This window comes from Rhinoraja longicauda, chromosome 2, assembly GCF_053455715.1.
Source record: "Rhinoraja longicauda isolate Sanriku21f chromosome 2, sRhiLon1.1, whole genome shotgun sequence".
Taxonomy (NCBI): Eukaryota; Metazoa; Chordata; class Chondrichthyes; order Rajiformes; family Arhynchobatidae; genus Rhinoraja; species Rhinoraja longicauda.
Genome location: NC_135954.1, coordinates 92,942,769 through 92,964,974, shown reverse-complemented (window position 1 = coordinate 92,964,974; position 22,206 = coordinate 92,942,769). Strand labels below are relative to the sequence as shown.

Sequence of the window (22,206 nt, the reverse complement as noted above, 5' to 3'; positions counted from 1 at the left end):
TAGGGAGTGCACACACAATCCCATCCTGCGGCCTGGACTGGTGACACCTCCAGCCCATTCCTCGCACACACATCCGGGACGGGCAGAGGCATTTGAGTTCAGGACTAGGAAGGGAGATGATCGACTCCCAAGACTCATGAATTGTAAAAGGCCTGGAAAGAGTAGATGTGGAGAGGATGTTTCCACTAGTGGGAGAGTCAGAGTCATACAGTGTGGAAATAGGCGCTTCGGCCCAACATGCCCACACCGGCCAACATGTCCCAGCTACACTTGTCCCACCTGCCCGCATTTGGTCCATATCCCTCCAAATCTGTCCTATCCATGTACCTGTCTAACTGTTTCTTAATTATTGGAATAGTCCCTGTCTCAACTACCTCCTCTGGCAGCTTGTTCCATGCACTCACCACCCTTCATGTAAAAAAGTTACCCCTCAAATACCTATTAAATCTTTTCCCCTTCACCTTAAACCTATGTCCTCTGGTCCTCGATTCATCTACTCTGGGCAAGAGACGCTGTGAATCTACTCGATCTATTCCTCTCATGATTTTATACACCTCAATAAGATCACCCCTCATTCTCCTGCGCTCCAAGGAATAGAGTCCCAGCCTATTCATCACCCTCTCCCTATACCTCAGACCCTCTGGCCCTGGCAACATCCTTGTAAATCTTCTCGAAGGTATCACAAAATGCTGGAGTAACTCAGCAGGTCAGGCAGCATCTAGGAGAGAGGGAATGGGTGACGTTTTGGGTAGAGACCCTTCTTCAGACTGATGTCAGGGGGGCGGGACAAAGAAAAACGTAAATCTTCTCTGTACCATTTCAAGCTTGACAACATCTTTCCTATAGCGTGGTGCCCAGAACTGAACACAATACTCTAAGTGCAGCCTCACCAATATCTTATACAACTGCAACATAACATCCCAACTTCTATACTCAATACTCTGACTAATCCTATCTACCTGTGACTCGACCTTCAAGGAACTATGTACCTACTCTCCTCGATCCCTCTGCTCGACAACATTCCCCAGAGCCCTATATTCACTGTGTAGGTCCCACCCTCGTTATACTTCCCAAAATGCAACACTTCACATTTCTCTGTATTAAATTCCATCAACCATTCCTCTGCCCACCTGGCCAATCGATCAAGATCCTGTTGCAATTTTTCACAACCTTCTTCACTATCTGCAAAACCGCCCACCTTTGTATCATCTGCAAAGTTGCTAATCTTCCCGTGTATGTTCTCATCCAAATCATTGATATAGATGACGACAGTAATGGGATCTCTCCTTGGATCCCATGCGATCTAACCTTCCAGAGCAGCCTACCATGCGGAACCTTGTCGAATGCTTTGCGGAAGTCCATGTACACAACTTCAGCTCTGAGTCTAGGAATCTAGGACCAGAGTCTAGGACCAGAGGGCACATCCTCACAATAAAAGGACATATCTTTAAAACGGAAATGAGGAGGAATTTCTTTAATCAGAGAGTGATGAATCTGTGGAATTTATTGCCACAAGGCCAAGTCAATGGATATTTTTAAGGAAGAGATTGATAGATTCTTGATCAGTACGGGTATAAGGGGAGAAGGTAGGAGAATGGGGTTGAGAGGGAAAGATAGATCAGTCATGATTGAATGCCAGAATAGACTTGATGGGCCAAATGGCCTAATTCTGCCCATGGAACTTATGAACTTTGACCTTGTTGCTCTGGCCTTTCACCGTCCGGCGCGGCCTGAAATAGGCCGCGGGATTTTTCTCTGCTCGGCGGGGGCTTCAATGTCGGGAGCCACGACCGCCCCAACGTGCAGCGGCAGCAGCAGCGGCAGCGTCTTCGCCCGCACCGGATCGCGGGGCTGGGGTCGGCCCGCTGCGGACCTTTCACCGTCTGGCGCGGCCTGGAACGTGGCAAGTACAACAGCCTGACCGCGGGAGAAGACGGCAGGGGAAGAGAAAAGACATTCTGGCCTTCCATCACAGTGAGGAGGGGACTGGAGGAGACTCACTGTGATGGATGTTTCTTTTTTTTTTGTGTGTTTTGTGTTGGTTGGGGTTGTGTAATTTGCTTATTTTATTGCTCTTATTGTTGGACTGTGGGTGACGAAATCTCGTCCAAAAGACTTGTTTTTTGGATGACAAATAAAGGTAATTCTGATTCTGATTCTGAATTCTGGGGTGAGCAGAAACGTTTGAGCTGGGGACTAGGGAGGGAGATGCCGGACTCCTCACCTGCTCTGCCTGCACGTGCTGTATCCGAAGCTGCTCCATGTTCTGCTGGAACTCCTTCTCCTTGGCCACATTCTCAGCGATGGTGGCCTGGTTCTGCTCGTCGTAGGCCATGGCCACCACAGCCAGGATCAGGTTGATGAGATAGAAGGAGCCCAGGAAGATGACCACCACGAAGAAGAGCATGTACGTCTTCCCGGCCGAGCGCAGCGTCTGTCAGCCAGGGAACAAGAGGGCAAAGGTTACAAGCGGCCAGTGTCGGAGAGATAGCAGAGGCCGTTCATCCCGACCAGCCCTTTCCAGCACCCAATGACCTCTGACCTCACCTGGTCACCTTGCCCAGTGGAAAGTTTAGTTTAATTTCTACTTCTCCCCTCTCCCCTCAGGCCACAGGTACAGAAGTGTGAAAACCCACACCTCCCGATTCAAGGACAGTTCCCTCCCAGCTGTTATCAGGCAACTGAACCATCCTCTCACCAACTGGAGAGCGGTCCAAACCTCCCATCTAGCTCTTTGGAGACCCTCGGACTATCTTTAATTGGACTTTTCTGACTTTATCTTGCACTAAATATTATTCCCCTTGTCCTGTATCTGTCCACTACGGACGGCTTGATTGTAATCATGTGTAGTCTTTTCACTGACTGGATAGCATGCAACAAAAAGCCTTTCACTGTACCTCGGTACACGTGACAACAATAAACTAAACTAGAGATACAGCATGGAAACCAGAGTTTACGGTCTACTGAGTCCACCCTGACCATCGATGATCCATTCACACTAGTTCGATCCGACGCGCTAGGGGTAATTTCCAGAGGCCGACTAACCTACAAACCCGCACGTCCTTGGAATGTGGGAGGAAACTGGAGCACCCGGACAAAGCACACATGGTCACAGGGAGAACGTGCAAAGTCTGCACAGACAGTATCCGTCGTCAGGATTGTACTTGGATCTCTGGCGCTGTAAGGCAGCAACTCCACCACCTCTGTGTTGCCCCCATACCCCAATCATAGAGTGACAGAGAGAGACAGCAAGGAAACAGGCTCCTCGGCCCGAGCCAACCATCAACCCGCCCTTTTTCGCTTATCCCATTCTTTTTATCCTTATTGAAATCTACACGGTGCCAGAGACCCGGGTTTGATCCTGGGTGATCACCAACCGACATCTTAAACTGCTGCTTTCCATGTTGTGCTTTGGAGTGGAGGGTAGTGGAACGTAGACCCAGTGGCAATAAATATATAAAGCGTAATATTTAAGTCAGGATGGTGTGTGGCTTGTGGGGGGATACCAACATGGCAATGCAGAAAGTGGACCAGGTCTGTAATATCAAAATTCCTTGCCTTTACCATGTTGGCGCGTAAACTCACAATTATTAATTGCATCCCATCTCCTTACTGCACTGGTAGACTGGAGACACAAGCAACTACAGATGCTGGAATCTTGAGCAAAACACAAAGTGCTGGAGGAACTCTAACTGGTCAGGCAGCATCTTAGGTTTGTTCAGAGATATAGTCTGGGAAACAGGCCCTTCTGCCCATCGAGTCTGTGCTGACCAACGATCACCCTCGCACTAGTTCCATTCTACACTCTAGGGACAATTTTACAAAAGCCAATTAACCTACAAACCTGCGCGTCTTTGGAACGTGGGAGGGAACCGGAGCACCCAGAGACAGCCTGCACGGTCACAGAACAAATGTGCAAACTCCGTACAGACGGCACCCGTAGTCAGGGTGGAACCCGGGTCTCTGGCGCTGTAAGACAGCGAATCTATCAGCCACGCCACGCCACTGCGGAGGGAAATGGACAGGTGACGTTTTGGGTCGGGATTATTCTGAAGAAGGGTCCCCGACAAAAATCACCTCCTGCCCACTTCTCTCGGCAGATGGCCGCCTGACCTGCTGAGTTCTTCTGGCACTTTGAACGCTAGACCCATTGTCTTGGATGAAGAAGACTGAAGAAGGGTCTCGACCCAAAATGTCACCCATGCCTTCTCTTCAGAGATGCTGCCTGACCCGCTGAGTTACTCCAGCATTTTGTGTCTATCTTTGGTGTAAACCAGCTCCTGCAGTTCCTTCCTACTCAAGATATGATCAGATTGGGAGACAGAGCAGGCGAAGGTGTGACTATAACTAAACCACCCAACTGAACTCAGTGTGCGGAGATGCTGTGTTGCAATGGAACTGCTGCTGGGTTTATGGACTCTGGCACTGACCTGATGGTAGAGGTTTTCCCAGAAATCCTGAGTCATTAGCCGGAACAAGGAGAGGAAGGCCCAGCCAAACGTATCGAAACTGGTGTAGTTATAGTCAGGGTTCTTCCCTGCCTTCAGACACAGGTAGTTTTCGGGGCACTTCCTGGAAGAGGCCAAGGAGAAATGCACACTCAGTAAGGTCACTTTAAAAGCCTAACCTGTCATGGTCATACTGCACAGCAATAGCACTCGAGCCCACCGTGCCTGCGGAGATCAGTCCCGATGCAAGGTTTTGACCCAGAATGGCGGCCATCCTTTTGCTGGCACAGATGCTGAGGGTTTTTTTGTTTTGATTTGACACAGGCCCTGCGGCCCATCGAGTCCATGTTGACCAACGATCACTGGTACATGGATCACCAACCTGGAGTTCCTCCAGGAATTTACGTTTCATTTTGGTTCGGTTTGGTTTACCTTAACTTAGTTAATCTTAGGTTAGTCTATCTTAGCCTAGTCTATCTTAGTCTTGTCTAGTCTAACTTAGTCTAGTCTACCTTAGTCTAGTCTACCTTAGTCTAGTCTAATCTAACTTAGTCTAGTCTACCTTAGTCTAATCTAGTCTAACTTGGTCTAATCTTAGTCTAGTCTACTCTAGTCTGGTCTACCTTAATCTAGTCTATTTTAGTCGTCTATTTTAACCTTGTCTAATCTAGTCGAGTTTAGTTTGCCTTAGTCTAGTCCAGCTTAGTTGTTTATCTTAGTCTAGTCTGTCTATTCTATCAGTCTGGTCTAGTCTAGCAGTCTAGTCTAATCTAGTTTAGTCTGGTCTAGTTTAGTTTAGTCTAGTCTATATCAGTCCAGTCTATCTTAGTCCAGTCTATCATAGTCTAATCTAGTTTAGTGTACCTGAGTCAAACTTACTCGTCTAGTCTAGTCTAGAGTTACAGCACGGAAACAGGCCCTTCGGCCCACCGAGTCCACACCGACCATCAGTCATCCGTTCACATTGGTTCCATGTTATCTCACTTTCTCACCCACTCCCAACAAATTTAGGCCAATTAATTTCAAAAAAGTGCATATTTTGTTACCGATTTTACGTGCAAATTACAGATTAGTTACGATGGCCAATTGACCCCGCCAACACATCTATGGGAGTGGGAGGAAACCGGAGCACCCGGAGGAAACCCATGCGGTGACAGGGTGAGCGCGCAAACTCCACCCAGACAACACCTGAGGACAGGATTGAACCTGGGTCCCCGGAGCTGTGAGGTACTGGCTCTATCAACAGTTCAAGGATGGTGCAATAAATGCTGGGCTTGTATGATTTATTTTTAAAGAAGGTTCAACCACTTAGAACCGACAAACACTTTTTAATTGTTATAATGCTGGAGTTTTAGGGCCATATAAATCAGACTCCATGCTGTTGTGACTCTCTGTCTTAGCTGGCTCTCTGGTACAGTATGAGGAGATTTTCATTTTGGTAATGTTACCGAGTAGCCACAAAAGATCCCGAGGCTTCATTCCAAGGAAGAGCACAGTGGCACAGCTGGTTGAGGCGCTGCCTTACAGCACCAGAGACCTGGGTTCAAACCTGACCTCTGGTGCTGTCTGTGTGGCGTTTGTACATTCTCCCTGTGACCACTGTTGATTCCCTCCGGGTGCTCCGGTTTCCTCCCATGTCCCAAAGACGCGCGAGTTTGTAGGTTAATTGACCCCTCGTGTGTAGGAAGTGGATGAGAAAGTGGGATAACACAGAACTAGTGTGAAATGGGTGATCGTTGGTCACCATGGACTCGATGGGCCAAAGGGCCTGTTTCTCTCAATCACGAGCCGGGAGATTTCTCAAACTGGAAAGGATTTACGAGGATATTGCCAGGACTCGAAGACCTGAGCAATAGGGAGAGGTTGAGCAGGCTGGGACTCTATTCTTTGGAGCACAGGAGAATGAAAGGTGACCTTATAGAGATGTACAAGATCATGAGAGGAATAGATCAGGTATGCGCTCAATGTCTCTTGCCTAGAGTAGAGGAATCGAGAACCATACAACATAGATTTAAGATGAGGGTGGAAAAATTAAATAGGAACCTGAGGGATAACTTTTTCACACATAGGGTGGTGAGTATGGAATGAGCTGCTGGATGAGGTAGCTGAGGCAGGTACTATCGCAACCTTTAGACCGGTACATGAATAGCAATGCTCTCCAGTTCCACAGGCACGCAGTGCTGCAGACACGACGGATGCAAATCTCCCCAAGACAGATCACATCAGCAGGTCTGCTGAAATCCCGTCGGTGTAATCGGGAGATTTACATTTCCCAAATAGCCCCGGTGCATTGAAGCTTCTGTTCGGTTTACGATTACATGCTGAGGTCAAGGACATATGGAGCGACCTTTCACCCCAGCTTGACCTCTCATTGCTCTGCTCACTTCCTCTACCCAAATAGTTCACATGCCATTCGGACACCAGGGACGACACAGTGGCGCAGCAGGTAGAGCTGCTGCCTCACAGCGTCGGGGACCCGGGTTCGATCCTGACCTCGGGTGGAGTTTGCACGTTCTCCCTGTGACCGTATGGGTTTCCTCCGGGTGCTTCGGTTACCTCCCACATCCCAAAGATGTGCGGGTTTGTGGGTGAAGTGGCCTCTGGGAATTGCCCCTAGTACAGGGCCGGATTAAGCTAGTGCGGGGCCTGTAAAGGGCTTAGCTCTGGTGGAGTACAAGACCTAGACTACAAGGAGGCCCAGTCCATCAAACATGGAGGGTTTGAACGGGTGGGAGCTGGCCGGGCAGCCCATCAGCGTGGACTGGGGCTTCGTCAGGGGGCCCCCAAGGAGCAAGAGGCGGAGTGGCCGCCGGAGAAGCCGGAGCCCGGACCGGAAGCGTCACTGAGCCGGGGCGGAGTGCGGAGTGACTGGGGGGGCGGAGCATTTAGTGCGGGGCCCTCGGAAATGCAGGGCCCATAGCAAATGCTGCTTTTGCTACCAGGTTAATCCAGCACTGCCCTAGTATGTAAGGTGATTGGTAGAAGCTACTGGGAGTTGCTGAAAATGTGGGGAGAATGAAAAAATGGGATTAATATGGGTTTAGTGTAACTGGGTTTAGTTTAGTTTGGAGATATAGCAAGCAAACAGGCTCTTTGGCCCACCAAGTCCACACCAACCATCAATCACCCATTCACACTAGTTCTCTGATATCCCACTTTCCCATGCAAACCAAGGGCAATTTACCGAGGCCAATTAACCTACATACCCGCATGACTTTGGGATGTGGAGGGAAACCGGAGCACCCGGAGGAAACCCATGCGGTCACACAGGGAGAACGTGCAAACTCCACACACAGGCAGCACCCGAGGTCAGGATCTACGAGGCAATGGCTCTACCAGGTGCACCACTGTGTCGACCACAAACCAAAGAAATATAGCTCGGTGGGTTAATTGACCACAATAGGTTGCCACTGCTGCGTAGGTGAGTGGGGAGTTGGTGGGTATGGAGAGAGAGAATAGTCTCTAAGAAATGTGGGGAATAAAGAGGGACGGCAGTGCTCCAAGAGCTGGCATAGACTCGATGGGCCGAGTGGATCGCACGCGGCCTGCAATGGCATTGGGCAGCGGTAGACATCAACAGCACCATCTGGCCAGACAGACCCCTGCAACTTCGACCCAGTGCCTCCACTAGAACAACAGCCCTTTAAGGCCAAGTCAAGACTATATTTTTAAGAAAATGGACACAAAGACCTAGAGTAACTCAGCAGGTCAGGCAGTATCTCTGGAGAAAATGAATAGGTGACGCTTTGGGTCAAAACCCTTCTTCAGATCCAATACGTCACCTCTTCCTTTTCTCCAAAGATGTTGCCTGACCCGCTGAGTTACTCCAGCAATATCTTCGGTGTAAACCAGCATCTGCGGCTCTTTCCTACATATATTTTTAACAACTTTGCAACTTGAAGGATGCAAGATGGCACTGGAAATGTGGCACCTTGTGTACTGCCTCAGATTAATCTATTATTCTAACATTTTTGTATTAAAGTGTGATTGGGTTTGTGTATGGTAAGATTTTCACTGATGTGTGTGCAAAAAAGGCATTTCACTGATGTGTGTGCAAAAAAGGCATTTCACTGATGTGTGTGCAAAAAAGGCATTTCACTGATGTGTGTGCAAAAAAGGCATTTCACTGATGTGTGTGCAAAAAAGGCATTTCACTGTACATGTGACAATAAAGTACCATTGAACCATTGATGGGCTGAATGTCCTTCTCCTACGTCAGAGAGAGAAACGTGAGAGATTTGATTGCTTCAGACTCTAGTGGGTCTATCTTGGTTTAATCCTGGCCTCCTGCCCAGTACTTATGCAAACTGGTCTGCAAAAATCTGCTTTTCCATATTTCATTCTATTTTTCATTTAAATCTGATTTTGTTAAAGCGGATTATTTTTCCCATCTCGAGATGCAGTGCCTTTTGCAATATGACATTGGAGTGTGTTCCCAGCGTCACGGGATCACAGTTTATGGCACGGAAGCCAGCCATTCGGCCCATCGCACCCATGTTATGTGGACAGGGGTTAATATGGCCGACCCCACTAGCCTGGGCTTGGACCCATGGTCCTCGGTCAGTGCTCTCCCACCTCACCAGTGTCCTGCTCAACCTCGCTGCTGCCAATGTTTTGGAGATCCCGTGGCAGTGGTCCCAGCTGTGATGGGAGCTGACCCCTGGCAGGATTTAGTGTGGGAGGGGCACCATGATGCAGCTGGTAGAGCCGCTGCCTAACAGCGCCAGAGACCCACGTTCGATCTCAACCTCAGGCGACGCCTGTGTGCAGCTTACACGTTCTCCCTATGACCCTGTGGGCTTTTTGTCTGGTTGCTCTGGTTTCCTCCCACATCCCAAAGACCAGTATGTTGGCACATTAATTGGTTGCTGTAACTTGCTCCTAGAGTGTGGTCAAGGGTCATGGGGAGAAGGCAGGAGAATGTGGTTGAGAGGGAAAGATCGATCAGCCATGATTGAATGGTGAAGTGGAATTGATGGGCTGAATAGCCTAATTCTGCTTCTATAACTTATGAACATGAATCTGGGGGGAGTTAATGGAAATACAGGGAGAATAAAATGGGGTTAGTGTATGTTTAGTGTAAATGGGTGGTTGATGTTTGGCATGGACTTGATGGACCAAAGGGCCTATTTGGTACTAAATGACTGTGAGTTTCATTGTCAGAAGCTTCCTCAACACTAGTTGACTGGGTCTCAAAGAGGTAACACAAGGAAAGGCAGCAGGAGCAGGCCATTCAGACCCTCGAGCCTGCTCTGTTATTTAATGATGGATAAATTGATCTTGGCGACTTGGTATTGGTTTATTCTTATGACGTATACTGGGATACAGGGAAAATGTTGTATTACGTGCGATCCAGTGAAATCATACTGCCATGCACAAGTACGACAGGTAATGCAAAGAGAAAAATACCACAGTGCAGAATATAGTGTTACAACGTTAGAGTGTTACAGTTGCAGAGAAAGTGCAGATAAAGTACAAGGTCCACAATGAGGTAGGGTGGAAGATCGGGACTACACCCAAGTTCATAGGAAGGCTGCTCAGTAGTTTGATAACATGAGAAATGAAGCAGTTTATTTAAGTTTAGTTTAGAGATACAGCGCGGAAACAGGCCCTTTGGCCCACCGAGTCCACGCCGACCAGCGATCCCCACACACCAACATTAACTTACACACACTAGGGACAATTTACAATTATACCAAGCTCATTAGCATACAAACCTGTACATCTTTGGAGTGTGGGAGGAAACCGGAGATCCCTGAGAAAACCCATGCAGGTCATGGTGAGAATGTCCAAAATCCTTACAGACAGCACCTGTAATCAGAATCAAACCCAGTTCTCTGGAGCTGTAAGGCGGCAACTCTACTGCTGCACCACCATGCTGTGTTCCTGAAGGTCTTGTATCTTCCGTCTGGGAGAAGAGGGAATGACCAGGGGTTTAAGTGGCCCTTGATTATGTTGGCTGCTTTCCAGAGGCAGCATGAAGTGTAGATGGCGTCAATGGAGGGGAGCCCAGTTTGTATGTTGGAATCCCCAGCAATTCCCCACAACCCTAGATTACACTAGACCTTGTCATCTTTGGAAATATCTACTGTCTCAGTATCCACATCGATCTAGCGTAGAGAATTCAAATAACATTGATTGGAGAAGATGTCAATGTTCAAAACATTGTTTTTGCTGGGTGAGACTAGTCAATTGAAAATGACTTTAAGGATAGATGGAACAATGGTGCTTTGCTAGAGATGCTGCCTTACAGCGCCAGAGATCCGGGTTCGATCCTGGCTACGGGTGCTGTCTGCACGGAGTTTGCATGTTCTTACTGTGACAGCGTGGGTTTTCTCCAGGTGCTCCGGTTTCCTCCCACATTCCAAAGTCGTACAGGTTCATAGGTTAATTAGCTTCTGTAAAATCATAAATTGTTACTAGTGTATAAGATATTGATAACGTATGGGATGATCGCTGGTCGGCGGGGACGGTGCGCCGAAGGGTCTGTTTCCATGCTGTATCTCTAAAGTAAAGTCTAAAGACCTGGACTCAGGTACTTCAAGGAGAAAGTGAGCAAGAGTACATTTTCACACGGCAGAAGTTTGGAACTCTCTCCACCGAAAGCTATGGGATGTTGTTACAAGGAGAGCTGAGGTGGTCATGATCAGCAGACATTTGCAAGAAAAAGGACCCAAATGTATCAAATAGATCTGGAATGTACAAGGCATAATTAGCAAGTTTGCAGGTGACATGAAAGTGGGTGGCATTGTACATACCGAAGATGTTTATCAAAAATTGTAGCAGGATCTTGATCCATTAACTGAGGAGCAGTTAATGTAGTTTAATGCAGATACGTGTGAGGTAAAACATTTGGGAAAGTCAAATGTTTTATGCAGGACCTACACAGTGATAGGTAGGGAGTGTTGTAGCGCAGAGGAATCCAGGAGTGCAGGTACGTACTTTCTTGAATGTGACGTCACAGGTAGATAGGGTGGTTGCGAAGACTTTCAGCACATTGATCAGACAGAGTATTGAATACATAAGTTGGGGGGTTATGCTACAGTTATACAAAACATCAGTGAGGCCACATTTGGAGTATTGTGTTCAGTTTTGGTCCACCTGTTAAGGAACGATGTTGTTAAGCTGGAAGGGGTGCACAGAAGATTTACGAGGATGTTGCCAGGACTCAAAGGCCTGAGCTATAGGGAGAGGTTGAGCTGGCTAGGACTTTATTCCTTGGAGTGCAGGAGGCTGAGGGGTAATCTTATAGAGGTGGATAAGATCATGAGGGGAATAGATAGGGTAAATTCACAGTCTTTTACCCAGGGTAGGGGAACCAAGAACCAGGGGACAGAGGTTTAGGGTGATGGGGAAAGATTCAACAGGAGGATCCAACGGTGGTGGATATATGGAACGAGCTGCCAGAGGAGGTAGTTGAAGCCGATACCATCACAATGTTTAAACAACATTTAGACATGTAATGGATAGGATAGGTTTAGAAAGATAAGGGCCAAATGCAGGCAGATGAGACGAGTGTAGATGGGGCATGTTGGTTGGCATGGGCAGTTTAGGCTGAAGGGCCTGTTTCATGCTGTATGACTCTGTGACAGGGGTCCCCAATCTTTTTCGTCCCGTTTACCCCTGGCAACTTTTCGAAAGTAAATTTACCCCCACCCTGTTTTGTTCAGTAATTTGAGTCTACACTTCTACCATAATAAAGCAACCGACAAAGGGGAAATTTTAAAATACTGTTTTTAACATTATTATTTTGTTCAAATTTACCCCCTGGGTTGGGAACCCTTGCTCTATGACATACGATGCAGTTTCGACCACGGTCCACAAATCTAGACACAAGGAACTGCAGATGTTGGTTTATAAAAAAAGTGAGTTACTCCAGCACTTTGAGTCTTAAATCTAATCGCTTGTAAAAACAGGGCAGAGCTCGAAATACGCTTTCCCTCCTAACTCCTTAAAAAATGTATCGGTGCAGAAACTAATTCTCCATTAGGATACAGTAAATCAAAACACTTTGAACATAGAAAGTGCAAACTGAGGTGGATGTGATAAGAATCTGTCTTTTTCCCTGTCTGCATTACCGACAGCTTACACGGCCCATAATCATTGCAAGGATGAAGGTGGCTCCCGTCACCATGGCAACAGCAATCGGGCGGCCTGTTGTTTATAAAGATTGCTTTGAGTGAGTTCACTGCACAGGTAACAATGATGAGGAGAAAACACTCCGGTCCCTAAAGAGAGAGGAAACCGAGACATTAACTATGGGAAGGCTCTCAGCTACAATCTAGGCCTTGCCGGGTTGCCGAGTGAAGTCAGACTTTAATCAATACTCTGCAAATATCATTACATTAGACGTGCAAGGACAAGGTGCAAGGTACACCTTGTCAAACACGCTGGACAAGGTGTACACCAATGTAAAGGACGCCTACAGAGCTCTCCCCTGCCCACCCCTGGGACAATCCGATCACCTCTCACTGTTTCTACTGCCCGCATACAAACCCCTCATCCGCGAGACCAAACCCACAATAAAGATGGTCAAAATATGGCCCGAGGATGCCACCCTACAACTCCAGGACTGCTTTGATCGCACCGACTGGGACCTGTTTGCACAACAGGCCACCTGCGGTTCAGAGGTAGACTTGGAGGAATACACATCCACTGTGCTCTCCTACATCAACTGCTGTGTGGAGAATGTCATGGAGGACAAGGAGATAAAGATGTTCCCAAACCGGAAACCCTGGATGAACAAGGAGGTACAGAACCTGCTGAGGGCACGCAACAATGCCTTTAAATCTGGTGACACTTCAGCATACAGTGTTGCCAGGTCAAACCTGAACAATGGTATTAAAAGGGCCAAAGACACCCACAGGCAACGGGTGGAAGACCACTTCAACACCACGGACACCAGAAGCATGTGGCAGGGTGTCAGGGACATCACTGGCTACAAGAGCAGCCCTGCCTGCCCCCACAGCGATATGGCACTGACCAACGAGCTTAACACCTTCTTTGCCCGCTTTGAAACTGGCAAAACCACCTTGAGTGGAAGAACCCCAGCCGAAGCGGTGGGACAGGTCTTGCAACTGAGCACACAGGAGGTACAACGCGCTCTGCAAAGGGTCAACCCACGCAAGGCTGCAGGACCGGATGGAGTTCAAGGAAGGGTACTGAAGGACTGTGCTGAACAGCTGGCTGAGGTAGTCACCAGGATCTTTAACCTGTCATTATCTCTAGCTACGGTCCCCAAGTGCCTGAAGTCGGCTATCATAGTTCCGGTGCCGAAAAAAGCAAAGATCTCCAACCTGAACGACTACCGCCCGGTTGCCCTAACGCCGATAGTCATGAAGTGCTTTGAGAGGCTGGTTCTCTCACACATCAAATCCAGCATCCCTGACTCACTGGACCCACATCAATTTGCATACAGGGCAAATAGATCCACAGAGGACGCCATCTCTCTGGCTCTTCACACTGTCCTGACTCACCTAGAGAGACAGGGCACGTACGTGAGGATGCTATTCATAGACTATAGCTCCGCCTTCAACACGGTCATCCCCACCAAGCTTATCACCAAACTCCACCAGCTAAGCCTCAGCTCGTCATTATGTGACTGGATCCTGGACTTCCTGCTGGAGCGACCGCAGGCAGTGAGAATGGGCCCGCACCTGTCCTCCACTATCACCCTGAGTACCGGCACACCACAGGGCTGTGTTCTGAGCCCCATGCTCTACTCCCTCTTCACACACGACTGTGTTCCTGCATTCGACACCAACACCATTGTCAAGTTTGCAGATGACACAACGGTGATCGGGCTTATCACCAACGGGGATGAAACAAACTATAGAGCGGAGGTGCAGAACCTGGCGGACTGGTGCTCGGATAACAACCTGTCCCTAAATACCACCAAGACCAAGGAGCTGATCATCAACTTCCGTAGGTCACATAACGGGGAATATGCCCCGATCTCTATCAACGGGGACAGTGTGGAGAGAGTGTCCAGCTTCAAGTTTCTGGGCACACATTTCGGAGGACCTAACATGGTCCAATAACACTGCTGCGCTGGTCAAGAAGGCACAACAAAGACTGTTCTACTTAAGAACACTGAAAAAGTCTGGTCTACCCCAACAGCTGCTGACAACCTTCTACCGCTGCACCATCGAGAGCATCCTAACGCATGGCATCCCTGTGTGGTACCTCAGCTGCACGGAGGCAGAAAGGAAAGCTCTACAGCGGGTAGTCCATAGAGCTCAGAGGGCCATCGGAACACAGCTACCAGACTTGGAGGGCATCTACAACACACGATGCCTCAGAAAAGCCACCAGCATCCACAAAGACTCTTCACACCCCTGCAACAGTCTGTTCGAACTCCTTCCATCGGGCAGACGATACAAGGCCTTCTACGCCCGCACCTCCAGACTCAGGAACAGCTTCATCCCCAGGGCCATAGCTGCTATGAACCGGTCCTGCTGAGCCGGATGGCTACAACGCATAGATCAACTTGCACTTTACCCTGTCTAAAAAAAACCTGTTACAATTGTTTCGTTTCGTTGGGTTGCTGTTAATTACTTAAATTATTGCATCGTATGGGAGGCGCATTCCCAATCTCGTTGTACCCCTGGGTACAATGACAATAAAGATATATTGTATTGTATTGTATTGTATTGTAATTAGCTCAGATATCGATCGATGCTGGCTGTTACCAAATTGGCCCTGACTAACGCACCATTATTTTGGTACTTCACAAAATCAGAAGCCCACATTTCGCTGTCTTTTGCCACAAACTATGTCCCAAACAGCTCCTCACTTATTGATGAGTGTTTTTTATATTACAGCCTGCAACAGTGGTTATTGAATTCAGCATGTGAGTTGCCCAGAATTCTTGCACCAATGCATTTAAACATGTACATGGATAGGGTAGGTTTAGGGGGATATGGGCTAAACACAGGCTGGTGGGACTAGTGTAGATGGGGAATGTTTGTCAACGTTTGATCTCCTAGTGTGTAGGGAGTGGATGTGAAAGTGGGATTACACAGAACCAGTGTGAACGGATGATTGATGGCCAGTGTGGACCCGTTGGACCAAAGAGCCTGTTTCCATGCTGGGGAAATCTCAGAATCTTGGAAAGATAAAGTGTTAATACTTGAGGTCAATGGAGTGGAGTGGAGTGGAGTTGAATTGAATGATACATCATGGAAACAGGCCCTTCACTACTAGGGGTACACACACTAGGGGAAATTTACAGAGGTCAATTAACCTACAAACCTGCACGTCTTTGGGATGTGGGAGGAAAACCGGAGCAGCCGGAGGAAATCCAACGGTCACAGGGAGAATGTGTAAACTCCACACGGACACTAGCCAAGGTCACAATGGAACACAGGAGGTCTAGGGTGCTGTGAGGCAGCGGCTCTACAGGCTGTGCCAATCCATCCTCAAGGGTCTTCAACGTGGATTATTAATTCTTGTTCTTCTCCCCGCAGATGCTGCCTGACCTGCTGAGTGTTTCCAGCATTTGTTCTGAGGGCATCCTTGCAGGTCCTTGTAATGATGGCAATGGATGGACAAGGTCATTCATTCATCCCTTGTTAGTCAGTGAACAACTCGCATTCTCCATTATTCTTCAAGACTGCATTCCTCTTCATCATTCTCTATTCTTCTTCAATGAATAGATGGAGTTTTAAGCCAGAGTCATTCACATTACTTCATGACCGATAGTCATGAAGTGCTTTGAAAGGCTGGTCCTCTCACACATCAAATCCAGCATCCCTGCCTCACTGGACCCACATCAATTTGCATACAGGGCAAACAGATCCACAGAGGTCGCCATCTCTCTGGCTCTTCGCACTGTCCTGACTCACCTGGAGAGACAGGGCACGTACGTGAGGATGCTATTCATTGACTATAGCTCTGCCTTCAACACGGTCATCCCCACCAAGCTCATCACCAAACTCCACCAGCTAGGCCTCAGCTCGTGGTTATGCAACTGGATCCTGGACTTCCTGCTGGAGCGACCACAGGCAGTGAGAATGGGCCCGCACCTGTCCTCCACTATCACCCTGAGTACCGGCACACCACAGGGCTATGTTCTGAGCCCCATGCTCTACTCCCTCTTCACACACGACTGTGTTCCTGCATTCGACACCAACACCATTGTCAAGTTTGCAGACGACACAACGGTGATCGGGCTGATCACCAACGGTGATGAAACAAAATACAGAGCGGAGGTGCAGAACCTGACGGACTGGTGCTCTGATAACAACCTGTCCCTAAATACCACCAAGGCCAAGGAGCTGATCATCAACTTCCGTAGGTCACACAATGGGGAATACGCCCCGATCTTTATCAACGGGGACAGTGTGGAGAGAGTGTCCAGCTTCAAGTTTCTGGGCACTCACATTTCGGAGGACCTAACATGGTCCAATAACACTGCTGCGCTGGTCAAGAAGGCACAGCAACGACTGTTCTACCTAAGAACACTGAAAAAGTCTGGTCTACCCCAACAGCTGCTGACGACCTTCTACCGCTGCACCATAGAGAGCATCCTAACACATGGCATCCCTGTGTGGTACCTCAGCTGCACGGAGGCAGAGAGGAAAGCTCTTCAGCGGGTAGTCCATAGAGCTCCGAGGACTATCAGAACACAGCTGCCAGCCTTGGAGGGCATCTACAACACACGATGCCTCAGAAAAGCCACCAGCATCCACAAAGACTCTTCACACCCGTGCAACAGTCTGTTCGAACTTCTACCATCTGGCAGACGATACAAGGCCTTCTACGCCCGCACCTCCAGACTCAGGAACAGCTTCATCCCCGGGGCCATAGCTGCTATGAACCGGTCCTGCTGAGTGAACAGTGAACAGATCTACTTGCACTGTATTGTAGCGACCATAGAGAATGGTCCAGGTAGTCGAACCCTCGGATTGGCCAGCGAGGTCACGTGGGAACGCGACCATGCGGATTGGTCCAGGAAACGACATCGCTGATTGGCCAGCGATGTCAGGTGCGCGTTTGGCGCCCGTTTTAGCCAGTTCGGCGAAGTCTTCAAGGAAGACAGTAAGTTTATATTGGTTGTCCTGTAACTTGTTGTTTTGACTCTGTATTCGTGTATTGCGGCTGCAATAAACTTCGTCTACAACTAGCAAGTTTCGGACTCGCCATATTGGTGACCCCGAACGTGATCTGGACGATCACCAACTGAACAGGAATCAACGCCTCGTTGACGATGACCGAGCAGGGAGCACCGGAGTCATGCGCGGGAGGCGTGCATCTTCCGTTATTTTGGACGTACGCACCGCAAGCTTGGTTTATCCACGCCGAGGCTCAATTCCACATAAAGAAGGTGTCGGACGATGCAACGAAGTACTTCTACCTCGTCAGCGCTCTATCGCCGGACACAACCAAGCGCATGATGCGGTTTATCATAACTTCACCTGCGGAAGACAAATATGAAACCATGAAGAAGGCATTACTGCGAACCTTCGGGTTAAATAAGCATGGTGGTGCGGCAAAACTTCTGCACCTACCGGATCTTGGAGACCAACTGCCTTCCGTCCGCATGGCCGAAATGATGGTGCTAGCCGGTGAGCACACGGATTGCCCGATGTTTGAACAGGCATTCCGCGAGAAACTTCCCGAGGATGTCCGACTGCTGCTTACGGATTGTTCTTTTAAGGACCCCGAAGCATATGCAGCGAAAGCGGACGCGCTCATAGCGGGAAAAAACAAGGCAGGGGATTCCATCAACAAAGTCTCGACATCGGTGACCACGCCACAGCGACGGCAAGATGGCGCCACGTCTCCCGCCAATTCTCCGAAAGCCCGCCAAAAAGATCCGCACAAGCGCGGCTGGTGCTACTATCACCTACGATGGGGTAACGAATCCCGCAACTGTCGTTTGCCTTGTACCTTCGCGGGAAATGCCTCGGCCGATCGTACATAGGGGCAGTTACGATTGGCCAGAACCGGCGCCTCTATGTCCATGATCGATTCACGGACACAGAATTTTTGGTAGACACCGGAGCCATCGTCAGCATAGTGCCGCCGACCGACCTCGAAACCAGATCGGGTAAGACAGGTCCCACCCTCATCGCGGTTAATGGCAGCCCTATTCGCACTTTCGGCACACGGAAGATGTCCCTTGCGTTAGGCCTCCGCACGTACGAATGGCCATTCATCATAGCCGACGTCAAACAAGCGATCCTGGGCGCAGATTTTCTCTGGGCTTTTTCACTGGTTCCTGATGTCCGCGGTAACGACCTCCGACCCGCTGCTGAAGACGAGCACGTCGCTCCGGCAATCGCCTCCTCGCCCAGCCCTACTGTCCAGGCCGTCGTCGCGGCCCCCGACTCGTATGCTGCGATTCTGGCAGAGTTCCCAGAGCTGCTCGTCCAACGTTTTGACGCACCTTCAGCTAAGCACGGTGTGGTCCATCACATCCGCACCGAAGGCCCTCCCGTTTTCGCTCGGGCCAGGAGACTACCGCCAGACAAACTGGTGGTGGCACGGGCGGAGTTCAGGAAGATGGAGGAAATGGGAATTGTTCGTCAGTCTGACAGCCCGTGGGCCTCGCCGTTACACATGGTCTCCAAGGCATCTGGGGGGTGGAGGCCATGTGGCGATTATCGGCGTCTCAATGCTGTCACCACGGCTGATCGCTACCCCATACCGCACCTACAGGACTTTTCATCTGGACTGGAAGGAGCGGTAGTGTTTTCCAAAATCGATTTGGTGCGAGGATACCATCAGATTCCGGTGCGACCGGAGGACATACAAAAAACTGCAACTATTACTCCGTTCGGGTTGTTTGAATGGTTGCGTATGCCTTTCGGTTTAAAGAACGCGGCACAGGCTTTCCAGCGACTGATGGACCGCGTGGGCAGGGGTTTACCCTTTGTGTTTATTTATTTAGACGACATCCTGGTAGCCAGCCCCTCAGTGCAAGAGCACCAGGCCCATTTGCGGACCGTGTTCCAGCGGCTCCAAGACCACGGGCTCATTATTCAACCCTCCAAATGTCAATTCGGCCAGCCTGCTCTCGATTTTCTAGGACATAGAATTACCCCTGCCGGCGCTGTCCCTTTGCCAGAGAAGGTGGAGGCTATCCGGGCTTTCCCCAGGCCTACCACAGTAAAAGGGCTGCAGGAGTTCGTTGGCATGGTTAATTTCTACCATAGATTCGTTCCGGCAGCGGCGCGAGTCCTGCGCCCGCTTTTCCAATGCCTTGCAGGTAATCCGGTAGAGTTGTTGTGGTCCCCGGCCGCAGAGTCGGCTTTTACGGCAGCTAAGGCAGCCTTGGCAGACGCCACCATGCTGGTCCATCCGAGCCCCTCCGCCCCCCCTGAAGGACTGTGAGTTTGTTTTTTTGCGTAAAGATGCCCATCGCGCCCCGTTGCAGAGGGTCTATCAAGGGCCGTTTCGGGTTTTACGTAAGGGAACGGCTACTTTCACCTTAGACATGGGCGGCAAGAGTGAACTCGTCTCGGTGTCCCGGCTCAAACCTGCCCATTTGGACCCGGATCAACCAGTCCTGGTCGGTCAAACCCCTAGAAGAGGCCGACCTCCGTTAGTTCCGCCCAGTCCACAAACCCCCATTCCGACAGTTCCTCCGGGACCCCCAGTTTCGGCAGTTCCCCTGGGACCCCCCGTTTCGGCAGTTCCTCCAGGACCCCCCGTTCCGGTAGTTCCTCCAGAACCTCCCGTTCCGGCTGTTCCACCAAGTCCGGAACCTCCGGCTCCTGCGGTTCAGGCTGTCCCTCTCCGTACTCGTTATGGTCGCGAAATCCGGCTCCCTGCTAGGTTCCGCACCTCGGGTTCTGGGGGGGGTCATGTAGCGACCATAGAGAATGGTCCAGGTAGTCGAACCCTCGGATTGGCCAGCGAGGTCACGTGGGAACGCGACCATGCGGATTGGTCCAGGAAACGACATCGCTGATTGGCCAGCGATGTCAGGTGCGCGTTTGGCGCCCGTTTTAGCCAGTTCGGCGAAGTCTTCAAGGAAGACAGTAAGTTTATATTGGTTGTCCTGTAACTTGTTGTTTTGACTCTGTATTCGTGTATTGCGGCTGCAATAAACTTCGTCTACAACTAGCAAGTTTCGGACTCGCCATAGTATTTTGTTTTAAAACTGTTCTGATTTGTTTCATTGGGTTGTTTAAATTAATACCGACCAGCTAATTAATTTAATGCAAGGTATGGGAGGCTCATTCCCAATCTCGTTGTACCTCTGTACAATGACAATAAAGATATATTGTATTGTATTGTATTGTATCTGTGCTAATCCCATTTGCCTGCACAAGGACTGTATCCATCTATTCCTGGCCTATTTAAATGTCTGTCTAAATGCCTCTTAAATGTATCTGATTCCAGCACCTCCTCGGGTTGCGAGTTCCAGCTTTCAACAACATTGTGTAAGAAATTCACCCTCAACCACGCTTTAAAACACCTTCCTTAACCCACTGACCTCGGTTTATGATATCCTTACCATGGGAGAGAAAATATATCGTCGTTATCTACCTTATCTATGCCTCTCATAATATTACATGAGGCATACATGTATAGTTTAGTTTAGTTTAGAGATCGAGCATGGTGGTGCAGCGGTAGAGTTGCTGCCTTACAGCGAATGCAGCGCCGGAGACTCAGGTTCGATCCTGACTACGGGCGCCGTCTGTACGGAGTTTGTACGTTCTCCCCGTGACCTGCGTGGGTTTTCTCCGAGATCTTCGGTTTCCTCCCACACTCCAAAGACGTATAGGTGTGTAGGTTAATTGGCTGGGCAAATGTAAAAAATTGCCCCTAGTGGGTGTAGGATAGTGTTAGTGTGCGGGGATCGCTGGGCGGCACGGACCCGGTGGGCCGAAGGGCCTGTTTCTGCGCTGTATCTCTAAATCTAAATCATAGAAACAGGCCCTTTGGCCCACTGAGTCTACGCCGGTCAAACGTCTCTGGCAAGTGGGAGTTTGCCTAAGGTCAGGATTGAACCGTGTTTCTGAAGCTGTGTGGCAGCAGCTCTACCAGCTGCACCATCGCACCGCCTTTCACGGGCATCCCCATCTCCCTTCTCCTTCACTCGCTTAAAGTATGTCACACCTCTAACCTTTGCTACTTCTTACAATCGGTTGTCCACCTGCAACACCTCCTTCTATCTCCACAGCTGCTGCCTGACCTGCTGAGCATTTGGAATTTTATTCTACCTTAAATTAAACATCTTGATTACTTCAACCATGTTATTTTCTTCCAAAAGCACAACAAGCTACTTCCTGGCTCGAAATAACAATAAAACAAAAACAAAAGTAACGTAGAATCATGGAGTTATACTGAGTCATAGAATTATATCGTCGTAGTTATAAAGTCCAGAGTTATATAGTCATAGAGTTATATAGAATCATAAAGTTGCATCGAGTCGTAGAATTATATAATCATAGTTACATAAACCTAGAATTATATTGTCATAGTTACATAAAATCAAGGTCATATAACTATAGTTTTATAGTCATATAGTTATATACTATCATTGAATTATATCGAGACATGGAATAATATAGTCATAGTTATATAGTCATAGAGATATACTAGACCAAGTGGACCCATTGGGCCCAAACCTCTCCTGCATTGGTTCAGCACCCTCTCCTCCCCCACTCCCCCCTCCCCCCACTCCCCACAGCCCCCTCCCACTCACTCACCCACTCCATCCCCCTCAACCCCCCTTATCCCCCCTCCTCCCTCCACTCACCCACTCGATCCCCCCTGAAACCCCCCTCCTTCCCTCCCCTCC

The 22,206-nt window shown here is 49.2% G+C and overlaps 1 protein-coding gene across 1 annotated transcript in view; it reads right to left on the bottom strand.

The window, feature by feature from the left end:
* LOC144607404 (sodium channel protein type 1 subunit alpha-like) overlaps positions 1–22,206 on the bottom strand; it is a 207,613-nt gene that overhangs the window by 147,593 nt on the left and 37,814 nt on the right. Inside the window, exons 8-9 of the mRNA XM_078424239.1 lie at positions 4,431–4,572; positions 2,225–2,434 (exon numbers count right to left, since the gene is read on the bottom strand). Coding sequence (XP_078280365.1) covers positions 2,225–2,434; positions 4,431–4,572 — 352 coding nt within the window. The remainder of the gene's footprint in view (positions 1–2,224; positions 2,435–4,430; positions 4,573–22,206) is intronic.